At 42.5% G+C, this 16385-nt stretch overlaps 1 protein-coding gene across 1 annotated transcript in view; it reads left to right on the forward strand.

Moving 5' to 3' along the window:
• The window catches only part of TRAM2 (translocation associated membrane protein 2), a 97199-nt gene that overhangs the window by 41341 nt on the left and 39473 nt on the right, over positions 1–16385 (forward strand). Inside the window, exon 2 of the mRNA XM_089685990.1 lies at positions 16217–16280. Within this exon, the coding sequence (XP_089542116.1) occupies positions 16217–16280 (64 nt within the window). The remainder of the gene's footprint in view (positions 1–16216; positions 16281–16385) is intronic.

The raw sequence follows: 16385 nt of genomic DNA on the forward strand, positions 1-16385 counted from the left end.
GGGGTGTAATCCCAGTCGGCTTCTAGGACCACCTGTACCTTCCAGGGACATAATACAGCTGGCTGCATGGAGCACCTGTACCTCCTGGAGTGCAATAACAGCCGGCTGCATGGACCACCTGTAAAGTCCAGGGGTGTAATCTCAGCCGGCTGCATGGACCACCTGTACCTTCCAGGGGTGTAATCCCAGCCAGCTTCATGGACCACCTGTACTTTCCAGGGGTGTAATCCCAGCCGGCTTCATGGACCACCTGTACTTTCCAGGGGTGTAATCCCAGCCGGCTTCATGGACCACCTGTACTTTCCAGGGGTGTAATCCCAGCCGGCTTCATGGACCACCTGTACCTTCCAGGGACATAATTACAGCTGGCTGCATGGAGCACCCGTACCTCCTGGAGTGTAATCCCAGCTGGCTGCATGGACCACCTGTAACTTCCAGGGGTGTAATCACAGCCGGTTGCATGGACCACCTGTACCTCCCCCCCTTTGCAATCCTTTTACACAAACAGGTGGTGCAGCATTTTCAGGGTTAAAACAGGCAGTGAAGAGGCAACATATCACTACTCACTGTCTTAACACCTCGGAATAGTGATTCAACCTCAGATTGCTTTTAAAAGGCATAACAGTGACAGCCAACAATGTAAAGGTAGCCTAGGGGCTCGTTCACATTATGTTGGCTGGGCTGTGTTGATCTGCATAGTACAGGCTCAACATACGGGCTCACAGAAATAAAATAGTTTTCTATGTGCCCTGTTTATAGGAGAATGCTGCCTTGAGCTCTAGCATAAAAAAGCAGATATACATAATTTTTACATGATGCAGTGCATAGGGTTGAATGAAGAGTTATTTTGTGGCCCTTCAGTAAAGGTAAAAAAAACCCCAATGCAATGCATTCTAACAAGACATTGCACTGCTCCTGCACAGTGTACACCAGTACACACTTGTGTTAGTATGGAAGCTAATGTGAAGGGCTCCTGGAGCACTGTGGGTTATCACTGAGGATGCTGCCTGCAGCAATGAGCTGTGGTGGGGAGTACATAGGAAATAAATACCTATTTAATGTGATTGTCAGCGCCTTCTAGTGGCAGTAATGTGATATTTTCCTGACTCGTGCCATTCTTGTGAAAGAACCTGCAGAGGAAATGGCTTAATGACATTCAGTTTTGATGGCATTCGCACGGAACGAATGTCCATGCAGTTACACAGGGGGAATAGCTCTGCGATTTATTTTCTTTTTTTATAAGTATAATTCATAGTGGAGAGTCCTGGGACTTGTTGAAGGGTAGGTCTCTATACGTACTTTGCTGCCCGTTGTAGATAAAGCTGTAATATTGTTTCAGGCCACAGTCTTCCTGGGACTTTGCGTCTCCTTTTGTAGGGGAGGAAGGTCAGTTACATGATATTCCAGCTGCCTGATAAAACGAGGGAATTCCTTACACATTGACTGTTCTCAGTGCAAACCCGGGGCTGAGAAACCAACAACAAAAAGTGTGTAGGGATCAGCTACAGAGACTGCGTGGATGGAGAACTGGCTGCAGGCCAAGCTAGACCAAGGAGCCAATGAAATATCCAGACACAAGTCTATGGACTATTATTACTGAAAGCCTGCACTGAAATAACTGGCCGGTTCAAGCAATAGGATTTTCAGTTTTTGGCTTGCTGGTTTATGAATTTCAGCATAACTTTACAGCCGAAAAATGAGGTGACCAAATCTGAGAAATGAACCTGTCTACATGGGCATAGGGGATTCTTTCCCATACATGATTGCTTTATGCCTGGGGTCATTCTCTGTATGGATGGACTCTGCACAGTACCAAGAGAAAAACTCATCAAAGATTGCAACAAAGGATTGTTGGAACGGTGGATAAAGAACTTCGATCAACTTCCAGAGAAGAGAAAAACTGATCAAAGATTGCAACAAAGGATTATTGGAATGGTGGATAAAGAACCTCCATCAACTTCCAGACAAATTCAAGCTGACCTTCAGGCACGGTACAGTTGTGTCAGCTCGCTCTAAACATCGCCATCTCCATCTGAATGAAAAGGAACACTATGGTAGGAGACCCAAGAGGACCGCACTGCTGACACAGACACAAAAAAGCCAGATTGGAGTTTGCCAAAACTTGCTTGAGGAAGCCAAAATCCTTTTGGGAGAATGTGCAGACGAAACAAAATGACAGCCCATCATTTTACTGTTTTCAGAAGACGAAATGAGGACTTTAAAGAAGAGAATACAGTCACACATGGTGGAGGTTCACTGATGTTTGGGGTTGCTTTGCTGCTTCAGGCACTGGATGTCTTGACTGTGTGCATGGTATGAAATCTGAAGACTGTCAAAGAATTCTGGGGTGCAATGTAGGGCCCAGTGTCAGAAAGTCGGGTCTCTGACAGAGGTCAGGGGTGTTACAGCAGGACAATGACCCAAAGCACACGTCAAAAAGCCCCCAGAAATGGTTTCAGACAAAGCGCTGGAGAGGATTGCACTGGACAGCAATGAGTCCAAATCTCAGTCCCATAGAGCTCCTGTGGGGGGAGAGATCTCAAAACAGCAGTTGGGAAAAGTAACCCTTCCAATCTGACAGACTTGGAGCAGTTGGCCAAAGAAGAGTGGTCCAAAATTCCACTAGAGAGGTGTAAAAAACTCATTGATGGTTACAGGAAGCCATTGATTTCAGTTATTTTGTCCAAGGGGTGTGCTACCAAATATTAAATTGAGGGTGCCATTGATTTTGTCCAGTCCATTTTTGGGGTTTGCGTGGAATGTGTCAGATTTGGCTTTTTGTTTCTCCACTTTTTTGTGTCATCCCAATACAAACAAAACAAATAAACATGAGAATGCCAAAACATTTGTAATTGCAACAATTTTCTGGGCAAAGTGGTGCATTATCTGACATGCAGGGGTGCCAATGTTTTTGGCCATGACTCTATATACTGTGCACAGTACCACTTCTCATGTCATGTATGTTGGCTGTAATTCTCAGTATCCGTTCTCATTCTATATGGATGGCCTCTGCACAGTAGCACTTCTCTTGTTCTGTATGCTGGGTGTAATTCTCAGTATCTGTTCTTATTCTGTATTTATATACTGTGCACAGTACCTCTTCTTCTGTATGGATGGACTCGGCACAGTAGCACTTCCCTAGTCCTATATGATGGGTGCTATTCTCGGTATCTGTTCTCATTCTGTATTGATGGACTTTGCACAGTAGCACTTCTTTTGTCCTGTATGATGGGTGTAATTCTCAGTATCTGTTTTCATTCTGTATGGATGGACTCTGCACAGTAACACTTCTTTTGTCCTGTATGATGGGTGTAATTTTCTGTATCTGTTCTCATTCTGTATGTATATACTGCGCACAGTACCTCTTCTTCTGTATGCATGGACTCTGCACAGTAACACTTCTCTTGTTCTGTATAATGTGTGTAATTCTCAGTATCTGTTCTTATTTTGTATTTCTATACTGCGCACAGTAGCTCTTCATCTTCTGTATGGATGGACTCTGCACAGTAACACTTCTCTTGTCCTGTATGATGGGTGTAATTCTCAGTATCTGTTCTCATTCTGTATTTATATACTGCGCACAGTACCTCTTCTTCTGTATGGATGGATTCTGCACAGTAGCACTTCTCTTGTCCTGTATGATGGGTGTAATTCTCGGTATCTGTTCTCATTCTGTATGAATGGATTCTGCACAGTAGCACTTCTCTTGTCCTGTATGATGGGTGTAATTCTCGGTATCTGTTCTCATTCTGTATGAATGGACTCTGCACAGTAGCACTTCTTTTGTCCTGTATGATGGGTTTAATTCTCAGTATCTGTTCTCATTCTGTATGGATGGACTCTGCACAGTAGCACATCTCTTGTCCTGTATGATGGGTGTAATTCTCGGTATCTGTTTTCATTCTGTATTTATATACTGCGCACAGTACCTCTTCTTCTTCTGTATGGATGGACTCTGCACAGTAGCACTTCTTTCCCCTGGCAGTGATCAGTGATGTTGGTTGTATCTCAGTATCTGATTGTACAGAACACCTTCTCATGTCAGCTCAGCACAATTCACATAATGAGCAATTTTCACGACATTTTTTCATGCCAATTTTCCCCCCTTCTGTTCTAGGCTGACTTCTCTCCCAGGCCTTGGGCCCCTGTCCATTATTTGTAGAGTGTGAGATTTGGTGATGGGCCCCCTGTTGTGTAATGATAGCCATGGTTGGACCCCATTGTCATAGGCCTAACTGCCCCCTTTGTATCTCTCACAATATAAAAGTCATTTTCTTGGATCTCATTGGTGGGGTGGAATTTGGGGCCGTATGGCGGACCTAGAATGTGAAGGGTGCTATCTCAGAGATGCATTCTCCTGTCTGTGTCTGGACTTCTGTTTCTCTGTTGCTAGGCAACAATGCAAACAGTGTCTTCTAGGAAATCTTTAAAAGAGAACTTTGAGATCTATGACACCAAACTCAGCATTCTGCTTCACGTGACCATGATCCCTGACCAGTCTGCAGGGACACCTTGGGGTAGAACCACATCGCTGGTATTCCTAGGTGGGGTGGCTGACTGCCATGAAGGATTGATGCAGCTGAGTGTTGAATGAACTAAATAGCCTTTGTTTTTCAAGAGGAGCTCCAGTCAGTTGTCTGAAAACTAAAACTCAGCAGCTACAAACACTATACCTGCTGACTTTTAATCAGACACTTACCTGTACCAGGATCCAGCGATGTGCTCTGTCCTCGGCACTGGCCTCTTAACGGTGGGTACCGTGCTGTGACAGCTTGCAGCTTCACAGCCGAGTGCCCACTGCGCGTGCGCAAGCCGGGATGCGCATTGTGAATGGTCCCGCAGTCTTTTGGGATGTGTGACGTGTTCCAGAAAACTGTGGGGAGGGGGGGAAGGAGGGCATTCTAGTGGAAGTTTGAGTAGGGGTACCTGTCAAAACCTTTCCCTTTTGGGTGGATACAAATGGAGAAACAGAAAAAGGGCGCACCGACCTAGTGCATTATAGTTTAAAATAATTTATTAAAGAAACAAAAATAGGTATACTCGCAATGGACATAATAACACAAGCATGTCAAACTGAACAAGATGTATGATCCAAACAACATCTGAGTCCATACGATGGAACCCTGGATGACCAACTGGCTAACGCGTTTCGAGGACACAACCTCTTCCTTGGAGCCAACCTGGTTGTTTGTTGTTTGGATCATACATCTTGTTCAGTTTGACATGCCTGTGTTATTATGTCCATTGTGAGTATGATACCTATTTTTGTTTCTTTAATAAATTATTTTAAACAATAATGCACTAGGTCGGTGCTCCCTTTTTCTGTTTCTCCATTTGTATCCAGTGTATTCGGACCACCCTGGTCTGTTGAGGGCAGCAAGCAGTGCATATTCCAGAAAATTCCAGAACATTCCTTTTGGGTCTACTGAGTCCTTTCCTAGCGCAGGAGAAAAGTGTTTGTTGTTTCCTTTTGGGTGGATGTCTGCTTTAAGATTGTTCTAAGGCTTGTGCTCTACATATTAGAACCAAGTCTTCGTTCACACAGATGTACTACAGCATACAGGCCATGTTTACCCAGATGAGGATGCGTAGGTGTTCCTTGCATCCCATGCGGGCAGTCCCATTCATATCAATTAGGATGCAGCTGCTGCTCCCAATTGGACATCCATGTGGATGCAGGTGCATGGCCCCAAATACAGACCATTTACATTCAGGGTCAGGCACCTGCATAGATGCCAAATTGGGAACACCCTCTGCATCCCAATTGACATGAATAAGACTGCCCGCATAGGATGCATGGAACACACGTACATCCCCATGTGGGTAAACACAGACCTCACACAGGTGTATGCTGTAGTACAGCCATATAAACAAGATCCAAAACATTATAATGATTAAAATTATCTGGCTTAATGCTTAGCACTTCTGCTAGGCAGTACTAGGGTCACTGGTTCGAATCCGAACCACGGCACCACCTGCCTGGAGTTTGCATGTTCTCCCTGTGCCTGCGTAGGTTTCTTCCGGGTACTCCAGTTTCCTCCCACACTCAAAAACATGCTGGTAGGTTAATTGGATCCTGTCTAAATTGGCCGTAATATGTGTATGAATGCAAGTTAGAAACCTTAGATTGTACGCTCCTTGAGGGTTAGCGACTGATGTGAATGTACAATATATATGTAAAGCGCTGCGTAAATTGGCGCTATATAAGTACCTGAAATAAAATAAATCTGGATCCTTTATTTACCGCATTGGCAGTCCAACATAAAAACTGGCGCAAAACCTACAAATTGCGCTTATCCACTTCACTACCAGAGCTGCTGTTTCTATTTTTGCATACATGTTAAAATGCCATTTTGGACATGAAGATTAGTGAAACCCTCCCCATACAATATATATTTTCTGAAAGCAAAGCCCCTGGTGAAAAAATGGTGGTGGTTGCAGTTTTGTATGTATTGGCACACATGTTCATCAAACTCCACATACACGAGTGTTCATTTTAGCACACACAAACCCAACATTTTGGTAAAATTTAAATGGATGAGTGAAGAAGTTGTGATGGGTAAATGAGTACCCATTGGGCATTGCGCATGCTCATGAAGCTGCAACAGACTTTGGTACCAAAAACTGTCCATAAGCGTCACTTTAAAGCCTTTCAGTTTAGAGTTGGCCATGAGTGATGGTTCTAGAATTATTGTACTCAGTCCGACTTTCCCTGCAATATGTAACATGTGCAATTGTCGTTTTCATACGTAGGCACACGCTACATGCGCTTGCTTTTTATGTGCCTGTACGTGGGGGCGGGAGACTTTAAACATTTTTATTTGTCTTTTTATATTTTTCATGTTACTTTTAGGATTGTGGGTAAGAGGTTTACGGGCTTTCAGGGGAGACTGATTACTTCCACAGCCTATCGCCTGCTCTGCAAATCTGAACACGGTCCCAGCTGCAAAACTAAAATCCCTGTCTGCCAGCCACTGTTTATAAGCAGCCTTGGTAGACAAGTGGTTAAAAAGTAACTCTACATTTGTTGAGAAACACAATCCCCTCTGGGTGCAGATCCCTACCTCTCTGCTCTGAAGAAAAAGCTGTTTGTTCTTCTATGTCTGTTAGATACTGATTCTAGATGGGACTTTTTTTATTATCAATCAACTGATGCATTTGCAGAATTCTAATGAGGAAACTGCAGGGTCTGCATCCCTTTAGAAGTGATTATTCCTTTGGGAGTATCGCGCCAAAACAGAAATGCAGGTCTTGTACTCGCCCAATCAGTTTAACAATCAGGGTTCCAACATAACACGTTTGTTACCCCTGTAGCATTTAGGCTCCAAAATAATGTCAGATTGATGGGTTGGGACGGGTCCTTGAATAAAACAAGTTGATCATCTCATGAATGATCTGCTAGCTTGAGGATAGCTTAGTTGTAGAAGGGTTAAACCAAGTTTATTTATATCAAGTTTAATTAAACTTGCATTTTTATAATCGCCTGAAGCAAGGGAGGGATTTACAGTATTTACTCAAGTAATTAAATCTTTAATTAGAAGTGTCTGTGATGTAATACTTGTTGCTAAAGCCTTGAGGGTAACTGCGGAGTCTTGGCTGAAGAAATCTTCAGCTGCTGGATGGAACAGATAATACAAAAACATCCCTTTTAATAAAACTTCCTTTAAAGTCCATTAAAGAAGAATTCCAGGTATGGATATTTTATACATAGTTTTAGCACATTGGTTCAGCTTGGGCCAATTTAAATATGTATACGCAATACCTGGCCAATGCCCCAGGAAGCTGGAAATCACTGAAGACATCACTACTTCAGTCATCTCCACTTCTTTCTGGGTTCCATGCGGGGTACCCTGCTCTATTCTGAACACACAAAGGCAACCGCTCTACACGAGTACCATTACTTTGCATTAATTCTGAAAATTCAAAGCTGTCTCTGATTGGACGAGATGGAGAGGCAGGGCAGCGCGGTCATTTGTACTAATATACAAGTTATGACTTTTTGTCAAGTCAACACCCCTAACCACTTCCTGTGCACCTTACCCCCAAGCACTGATGTAGGAGAACTAGGACACTCGGTTGTCAAAGTCAGGATAATGTCTTTGATGTATAGACTGTGCTTTACAGCTTGGCTTCACCTCTATGCTGTGCGAGAGGCAAGATGGCAGTACCCAATAGTGGAATAACAAGGTCTCTAATGTCCCTTGCACCACTGTCATGCTTGACCCATAACAACCTCCAACTCCGAGTAGGAGCCTTGCCTGACCCACGTAAGAGGTTTTAATGGGTTCCTTTATGAATGCCATAAATATAGGGAAGTCTTCAGGAACCAAGCACTGTGTCCCCTACTTCTGCCCTATCCTTTTTAGTGCGCGCACGCGCGTAATGTATGTGTGTGTGTGTGTGTGTGTGTGTATGTATATATAAATATATATATATATTGTGACAGTAGGCAGGTGAAATCACCTGGTTGCGTCCTGGATGGACGATATATTTGTCCAAGGTTCAGGCTTTATGGGGATTTGTACCACTAGAGGGAAGTGCTGAGTCCTTCAGCACTGAGATAATGAGCCCAGCTGAAGGTAGTGGGCTCATTAAACACCTCTATAAAACCTCCCAGAGTGCTTAGGGAGTTGCTCCACCCTGGAACCAGATCTGTGCCTGAACTGTCTGGGGAGCTGACCTGTTACCTGTGTGCAGAGAGACCAAAGCCTGTGTGGCTAGCCTCCAAGTACTAGCAACTAGGTATAGCAGCAGGCTGTACCTAGTGGGTAGCTAGGGAGAAGCTGTTGTTGCAGTAAGTAGCCAAGTTGGCCAGGATTTATTTTGATGTTTCTTTTTGTTTATCCTTTTTTCTGTAAATATTGTAAATAAATTGCACCTGTTTGTTTTCACCTCCACTATTGTTGTGCTGTGCCTATTTTTTTTGTGTTGTGCACCCATCCAGGGGGTCACACACACCCGCTGCCGAGCTAACCCTGTTACAATATATATATATATATATATATATACACACACACAATTTTTCTATTTTGTCATGTTGCAGCTTAATATTACAGTTGTTTTAACCACTTGCCCTCCAGAGGATTTACCATCATTCCTGACCAGGCCATTTTTTGCGATACTGCACTGCGTTACTTTAACTGAGAATTGCGCAGTCATGCAACGCTGCACCCAAATAAAATGTATGTATGAAATGAATGTATTATTTTCCTCCACAAATAGGGCTTTCTTTTGGTGGTGTTCGATTACCTCTGCGGTTTTTATTTTTTGCGCTATAAACAAAAAAAGACCGTCAATTTTGGAAAAAAAAAAAACATTTTTTACTTTTTGCTATAAAACCTATCCAGTAAAAAAAATTTAAAAATAAAATTTCGTCATAAATTTAGGCCAAAATGTATTCTGCTACATGTCTTTGCTAAATAAAAATCCCAAAATGTGTAAATTAATTGTTTTACGTGAAAGTTATAGCATCTGCAAGTTGCGGCATATACATACTGGAAATACACACACACACACACACACCCACACACCACACACACACACCTTATAGCAGGACTACGGCGGGCATTCTGACACTAACTGCCACTGACATCCCCAGTGACACTAATACAGTTGTTATTAATGCTAATAAAAAGCACTGACACTGGGCAGGAAGGGGTTAACATCTGGGGTGATCAAAGGGTTAACTGTGTGCTGTTTTACTATATGTGCTGTGTGTTTTACCTTGTAAGCATGCTGCTTTGTATTGCTACTTTGCAGAGCAAAACAAAGCAGCAAGCTGGTGCTGATGGTAGAGATCTGCATTGTTTACATACAGACCTCTCTGTCAGTGGTCCTTGGCGATCGCGGGGTTCCAGCGGGGAATCTATGGCCGGGACCCAGTGATCAACACCTATAACCGCTAACGGCGGTGCACGCGCCCCCTACACGGAAATACAAAATCGTGTGTGTGTATATATATATATATATATATTTATATATATATATATATATGATTTAGCGCAGCCCTGCCGCCCTGTAGCAGTAGTTCCTCTATAGGGCGGTCAGGGAGCAGTTAAATTAATTTTCTTTTCTCAGTAATCTACACTCTGTACCCCATAATGACAAAGTGAAAACAGAATTTTAGAAATCTTTGCAAATGTATGAAAAAGGAAAAACTAAAATATCACATTGGCGTAAGTATTCAGACCCTTTGCAACAACGCTCAAAATTTTGCTTTGGTGACTCCCATTTCTCTAGATCGTTGCTGAGATTTTTCTACATCTTGATTGGAGTCCACCTCCTGTAAATTAAATTGATTGGACATAATTTGGAAAGGCACACACCTCTCTATAAAAGGCCTCACAGCTGATGATGCATACTTTATTGGAGCAAAAGCACTGAGGTCAAAAGGAACTGCCTGCAAAGCTCAGAGACAGGATTATTGAAGGGCACATATCTGGAAAAGGCTACAAAAAAATTTCTGTTGCATTGAAGGTTCCCAAGAGCACTGTGGCTTCCATAATTCTCAAATGGAAGAAGTTTGGCACAACCGGACACTTCCAAGAGCTGGTCTCCTGGCCAATCCAGCAATTGGGGGAGAAAGGCTTTAGTAAGAGATGACCAAGAACCCGATGGTCACTTTGACTGAGCTCCAAAGATCCTGTGTGGAGGTGGGACAAAGTTCCAGAAGGACAGTCATCACTGTAGCCCTCCATCCATCTGGGCTTTATGGCAGAGTGACTATGCGAAAGCCTCTCCTCAGGTTCAAGTTTGCAAAAAAGCAGGCACTGCTCCTCACCTGCCCAATACCATCCCAACAGTGAAGCATGGTGGTGGCAGCATCATGCTGTGGGGGTGTTTTTCAAAAGAAGGGACTGGGAAACTAGTCATGGTTGAGGGAAAGCTGAATGTAGCAAAGTACAGAGAGATCCTCAGTGAAAACCTATTCCACAGTGCTCAGGACCTTAGACTGGGCCAAAGGTTCAACTTCTAACATGACAACAATCCTAAGCACACAAGAGTGACTTAGTGACAACTCTGAATGTCCTAGACTGGCCCAGCCAGAGCCCTGACTTGAGCTCTATTGAACATCTCTGGAGGGACCTGACAATGGCTGTCTACCGACGGTCACCATCCAAGCTGACTGAGCTTGAGAGGATTTACAATGAAGAATGGCAGAAAATCCCCCAATCCAGGTGTGCAAAGCTTGTCACGTCATACCCCAAAGACTCGAGGCTGTAATTGCTGCCAAAGGTGCTACAACAAAGTACAGTAAAGGGTCAAGGGTCTGAATACTTAAAGTAAAAGAGACAAAACTTTTTTTCATTATGCATAGAGCAATGGAGGGTTAAAACCTCTGTCATTTTTTTTTCTGCCATCTGTGTCTCATTGCAGATATTTCCCTTCACTTCCTGTCCCATAGCCAAACAGGAAGTGAGAGGAAATCCCTGCTAATAAAGGGAATTCATTGGGGACCCCCAGGTCACCAGAACTAGAGTCCCCATTGGAAGATTTCCCCTCTATTACTTTTCTGGGGACAACCCAAAATTATGGGATTTTCTTTCACTTTTCAATAATAACGGTAAAAAGGACAAATAGAGAGGTTTACTCTTTAATGGGGGCCACAGACCCCAATAAAAACTGACAGGGGTTCTAATCCCCCTTCACTCTGTACAAAACTAAAAAAAGTTGTGCCTTTTAGTTAAACTTTAAGTACATGTGGTATGTTTTTTCTTTTTAATACATTTACAGACATTTCTAAAATTGTTTTCATTTTTTCATTATTGGGTGTTGAGCGTAGATTGATGAGAGGAAAAAAATGATTTTAGATTGTTCGCTTTAACTAGCAGATTCCACCTGCATTGAATTATATTGTAACTGTACTGTCTGCCCTCATGTTGTAAAGCGCTGTGCAAACTGTTGCCACTATATACATCCTAAATTGTAATAATAATGAATTCAACAACTGTATGATCGGGCTGGAAAATAAAATTGAAAAAAGGGAAGGGGATTTGAGTACTTTATGAATGGTGTGTGTGTATGTATATGTATATATATATATATATATATATATATATATATATATATATATGTGTGTATGTATGTGTATATATATATATATATATATATATATATATCTCTATCACTACAATACAAGCACTCTTTAACAAACAAAAAAAAAAATTCCCAGTTACTTGTGGCTATCAGATCTTCATGAAGATCTTTTTCAGTCATTTCAATGAAACCTCCTCCGTCCCTCCTTCACTGGCTTCTATACAAGTATTCCTGTGGCTGTATGAATGTGACCGTATATAAAACATGATGTTACTCATACAAGGTTATTTTATCTTGCCGGAGGTGTGTTATGAGGAATGTATGCGTTACGTGCTTACAGCTGTTTTATTTTTTGTCTGCAAGCTTGTGTAGCTGAATGATGGATGGAGAAGTATGGAAATACAGTATATTCCTTAATTGCTGTTTATAGGATGCTTTTATTTCTTGTCTGGTAAGGGACATAGGAAGCCTTAAACCTTTGGGTTATACTGCCATTCATAGGGGGAATGGACACAGGCAAACAAAAAGCTTGTAGGTCATCCGGGGTATAAGCCCTCCTACTACTAGCATGTGAGTTTTTTTTGTTGCTAATGCCCTAAGTGGCATTAGTAGCTTCTGAGCTATTGGCCACAATGATTTTGATTCTGAGTCACTCAAGTCTTTGACTGATTAGCAGTGCCAATAGGGTACACATGTCCTCTGTACGGGTTGCAGTCCTCTATCACTCTCAATCTAAAGGAAGCTGTTCAATTTTTTACTGATGTGGTACGCACTGCTTTGATGTTAGGGGTCTCCAAACTTGCTAAGCAAAGGGCCAGTCTACTGTCCTTTTGGACTTTAGGGGGCTAGATTGAACAGTGGGAGTGGAAAATGCTCCTGCCTCAGTGGGAGGAGATGCTGTATTAATTGGAGGTGCCAATTAATTTGAGTGCCCCATCGTTGGTTTTAGTGGAGGGAATAGTGCCCCATCATTGGTGTTAGTGGAGAAAATAGTGCCCCATCATTGTTAGTAGAGGGAATAGTGCTCCATCATTGGTGTCAGTGGAGGGAATAGTGCCCCATTGTTGGTGTCAGTTGAGGGAATAGTGCCCATCGTTGGTGTTAGTGGAGGGAATAGTGCCCCATCATTGGTGTTAGTGGAGAGAATAGTGCCCCATTGTTGGTGGCAGTTGAGGGAATAGTGCCCATCGTTGGTGTTAGTGGAAGGAATAGTGCCCTGTCATTGGTGTTAGTGGAGGGAATAGTGCCCCGTCGTTGGTGTTAGTAGAAGGAATAGTGCCCCGTCGTTGGTGTTTGTAGAAGGAATAGTGCCCCGTCGTTGGTGTTAGTGGAAGGAATAGTGCCCTGTCATTGGTGTTAGTGGAGGGAATAGTGCCCCGTTGTTGGTGTTAGTGGAGGGAATAGTGCCTCGTCGTGGGTGTTAGTGGAGGGAATAGTGCCCCATCGTTGGTGTCAGTGGAGGGAATAGTGCCCCATCGTTGGTGTAAGTGGAGGGAATAGTGCCCCATCGTTGGTGTCAGTGGAGGGAATAGTGCCCCATCGTTGGTGTCAGTGGAGGGAATAGTGCCCCATCGTTGGTGTCAGTGGAGGGAATAGTGCCCCATGTTTTGTGTCAGTGGGAGAAATAGTATATTAAAATACACAGCACAAAACCCCGTGTAATATCCCAGAAAAGTAATCCACCTCCACCCTTGAAGGCTAAAAAATAGAAATTATAAAACTTTCCTCTTTTTCTAAAAATCAAAAATCACAATCAAAAAAAAAAAAAAAAAAAACAAATGTCCAGAACAAATAAACCCCACAAGTGTAAACAATTGTCCGAAACAATCTTTTTCTTTTTTTCCTGCTTCCAACAACACGTCTCTTTCTCAATATCCGCAAATCCTGATGGTACTATACCTCAAAAAACAAAAACTCAACATAGTGTCATACCTTACAAATAATAAATACACACGTGCCACTCAATGTGCAACATGCAAAAAAAAAAAAAAAAAAATTTATATATGTGTTCACTCTGTGTACGAATATCTACACACAAGCAAACATTCCTTTGTGTACCAGAAATATACAAGTGAAAACACTCACACAATGTGTCTATTACACAAACTGTGAAAAAAAGCAAAATATAACAATGCAGGAGTGTATCACCACACTCTATATTCATCAGTGAACACCTTTAAACCCAAACCAGCACTCTCCAACTCGTGTACTGATGGATAATTACCCTATAAGAAAAATGACAGGGCATAACACAAATCTGGGTTGACTTCTTGTCATTAGGGTCACATCCAGTCTTAGGGTTTATCTTCCATTTTCCTCATAAGAAAATCAGCCATTACAACAGTGAATCCAAAGATAACATCCTTTATTATAGCAACTTACATATAAATTTGGATGAAGCAGCTCCTCCTCACAGGAATACAAGTGTAGACAAGTTAGGGAGCACTGGCCACATGTTCCCACTTCCAAGATGGCCGCGATCGCACTTCCGGTCAACGCCGATGCGTCTGACGTCACGTGTTGCTGACGCGTTTCGTCACTTCCTATGACTTTTTCAGAAGACCCTTCACTTGCCTACACTTGTGTATTTTTTTTTTTTTTGCATGTTGCACATTGAGTGGCACGTGTGTATTTATTATTTGTAAGGTATGACACTATGTTGAGTTTTTGTTTTTTGAGGTATAGTACCATCAGGATTTGCGGATATTGAGAAAGAGACGTGTTGTTGGAAGAAGGAAAAAAAGAAATAGATTGTTTCGGACAATTGTTTACACTTGTGGGGTTTATTTGTTCTGGACATTTGTTTGTTTTATTTTTTGATTGTGATTTTTGATTTTTAGAAAAAGAGGAAAGTTTTATAATTTCTAGAGGGAGAAATAGCATTCCAACATTTATATTAGGAGGAGGAATTGCTCCAGTGTTGGGGTCAGAGGGAGGAGGTGCCGTATTTGTTTGAGGAATAGCGCCCCCATTGTTGGTGTCATTGGAATGAATGGTGCCACATCTTTGGTGTTAGCGCAAGGAAGCGTGCCCCATCTTTGGTGTCAGTGGGAGGAATAGCATTCCATTGTTTTTATATTAGTAGGAGGAATTGCTCCAGTGTTGGTGTCAGTGGGAGGAATAGTACCCCCAGGGCGACAGATAAAGGCAAGCAAAGGGCCGGATCTGGCTTGTGGGCCACAGTTTGCAGACCACTCAGAGGATCAGCTTGTTTCTACCAGTGCGGTTTCTGACTTTGGGTCTTCTAGGCCATCCAAGGCCACAAATACTTTTGCTTTGCACCACATTTGCAGTTTTTTACAGTACAGAGATTTGAAACCTCCTTAGACTGTTTGCTCCTCCTAAGCACTTTCTATTTCTGTATCCAGTTAGTGAGGATTTTGTTCAAAAGTTGTTTGGTCCTACTGTGGATCCGGCCATGTCTTGCCTTAACAAGTCAACTGCCATACAGGTGGAAGATGCCGCTGCCTTTAGGGACCCAGCTGATAAACGTCTGGAGGCCCTTACCTCACACCTGTTTCTGGCTGTAATTTGGCTTTGCCAGGCCATATCTGATTGCCTTAAAAGGGATCCTAACCGCTGCTGCCATTGACCCTTGGATCATTGAGCAGGTGGAATAAATGTCTTTTGGCACTAGAGTTTGCTGGAATTGCCTATGAGAAGCCTCCTAGCTTATTTCTAGTCAGTAGGGCCCTTTTGGCTAAAGTGTTGAACTGCGGAGTTCTTGAAAAAGTGGTTTATCTACATGGCCTTCGATGGACAACATCTCTTCCTACCAGCTCTGGATGCTGCTGAGGGCCACTTATTCCCATTCCCATTTCCAATCCCATTGATCAGATTACCGATGAATGATAATTAGAGCCAACGCATACAGGGGAGATTCTGCTGGAAATTGCCCTAAAATCTTCCACAACTATGTTGGCCACAATTAACAATGCTTTTCTCCTCTGTGGACAACTGCATGCTGATTGCGTGTAACTATGATTGGTTGACTGGATACAGTGGCTGAATGCACAGTTATAGACAATCAGGGATCTTCACAAAGTTAGTGTACAAACTTCAAGATCATTCAGAAAATTAGGAGTAGGCTGGAAATAATTGAAATACAATGTAGAAATAAATATATGATTTTACATTTTGGACATAGACCTTTAAGTCCCTTTTCCTTTGTACCCCACAGGTCACAGCAAAGACTGCCTTTATATTCATCTTACCTCAGTATAACAGCAGCCTTCAATCTCTGGGTAAGTGAAGCCTTTTCATTATCATTACATTTAGGGATGCACCAATACCAAGTATTTTGCTCCTGATACTGGAACCAATAATTTGTGTTGCTATTTGTATCTATA

This window comes from Staurois parvus, unplaced genomic scaffold, assembly GCF_062004578.1.
Source record: "Staurois parvus isolate SC_StPar_1 unplaced genomic scaffold, SC_StPar_1.0 ptg000390l, whole genome shotgun sequence".
NCBI classification, from domain to species: Eukaryota; Metazoa; Chordata; class Amphibia; order Anura; family Ranidae; genus Staurois; species Staurois parvus.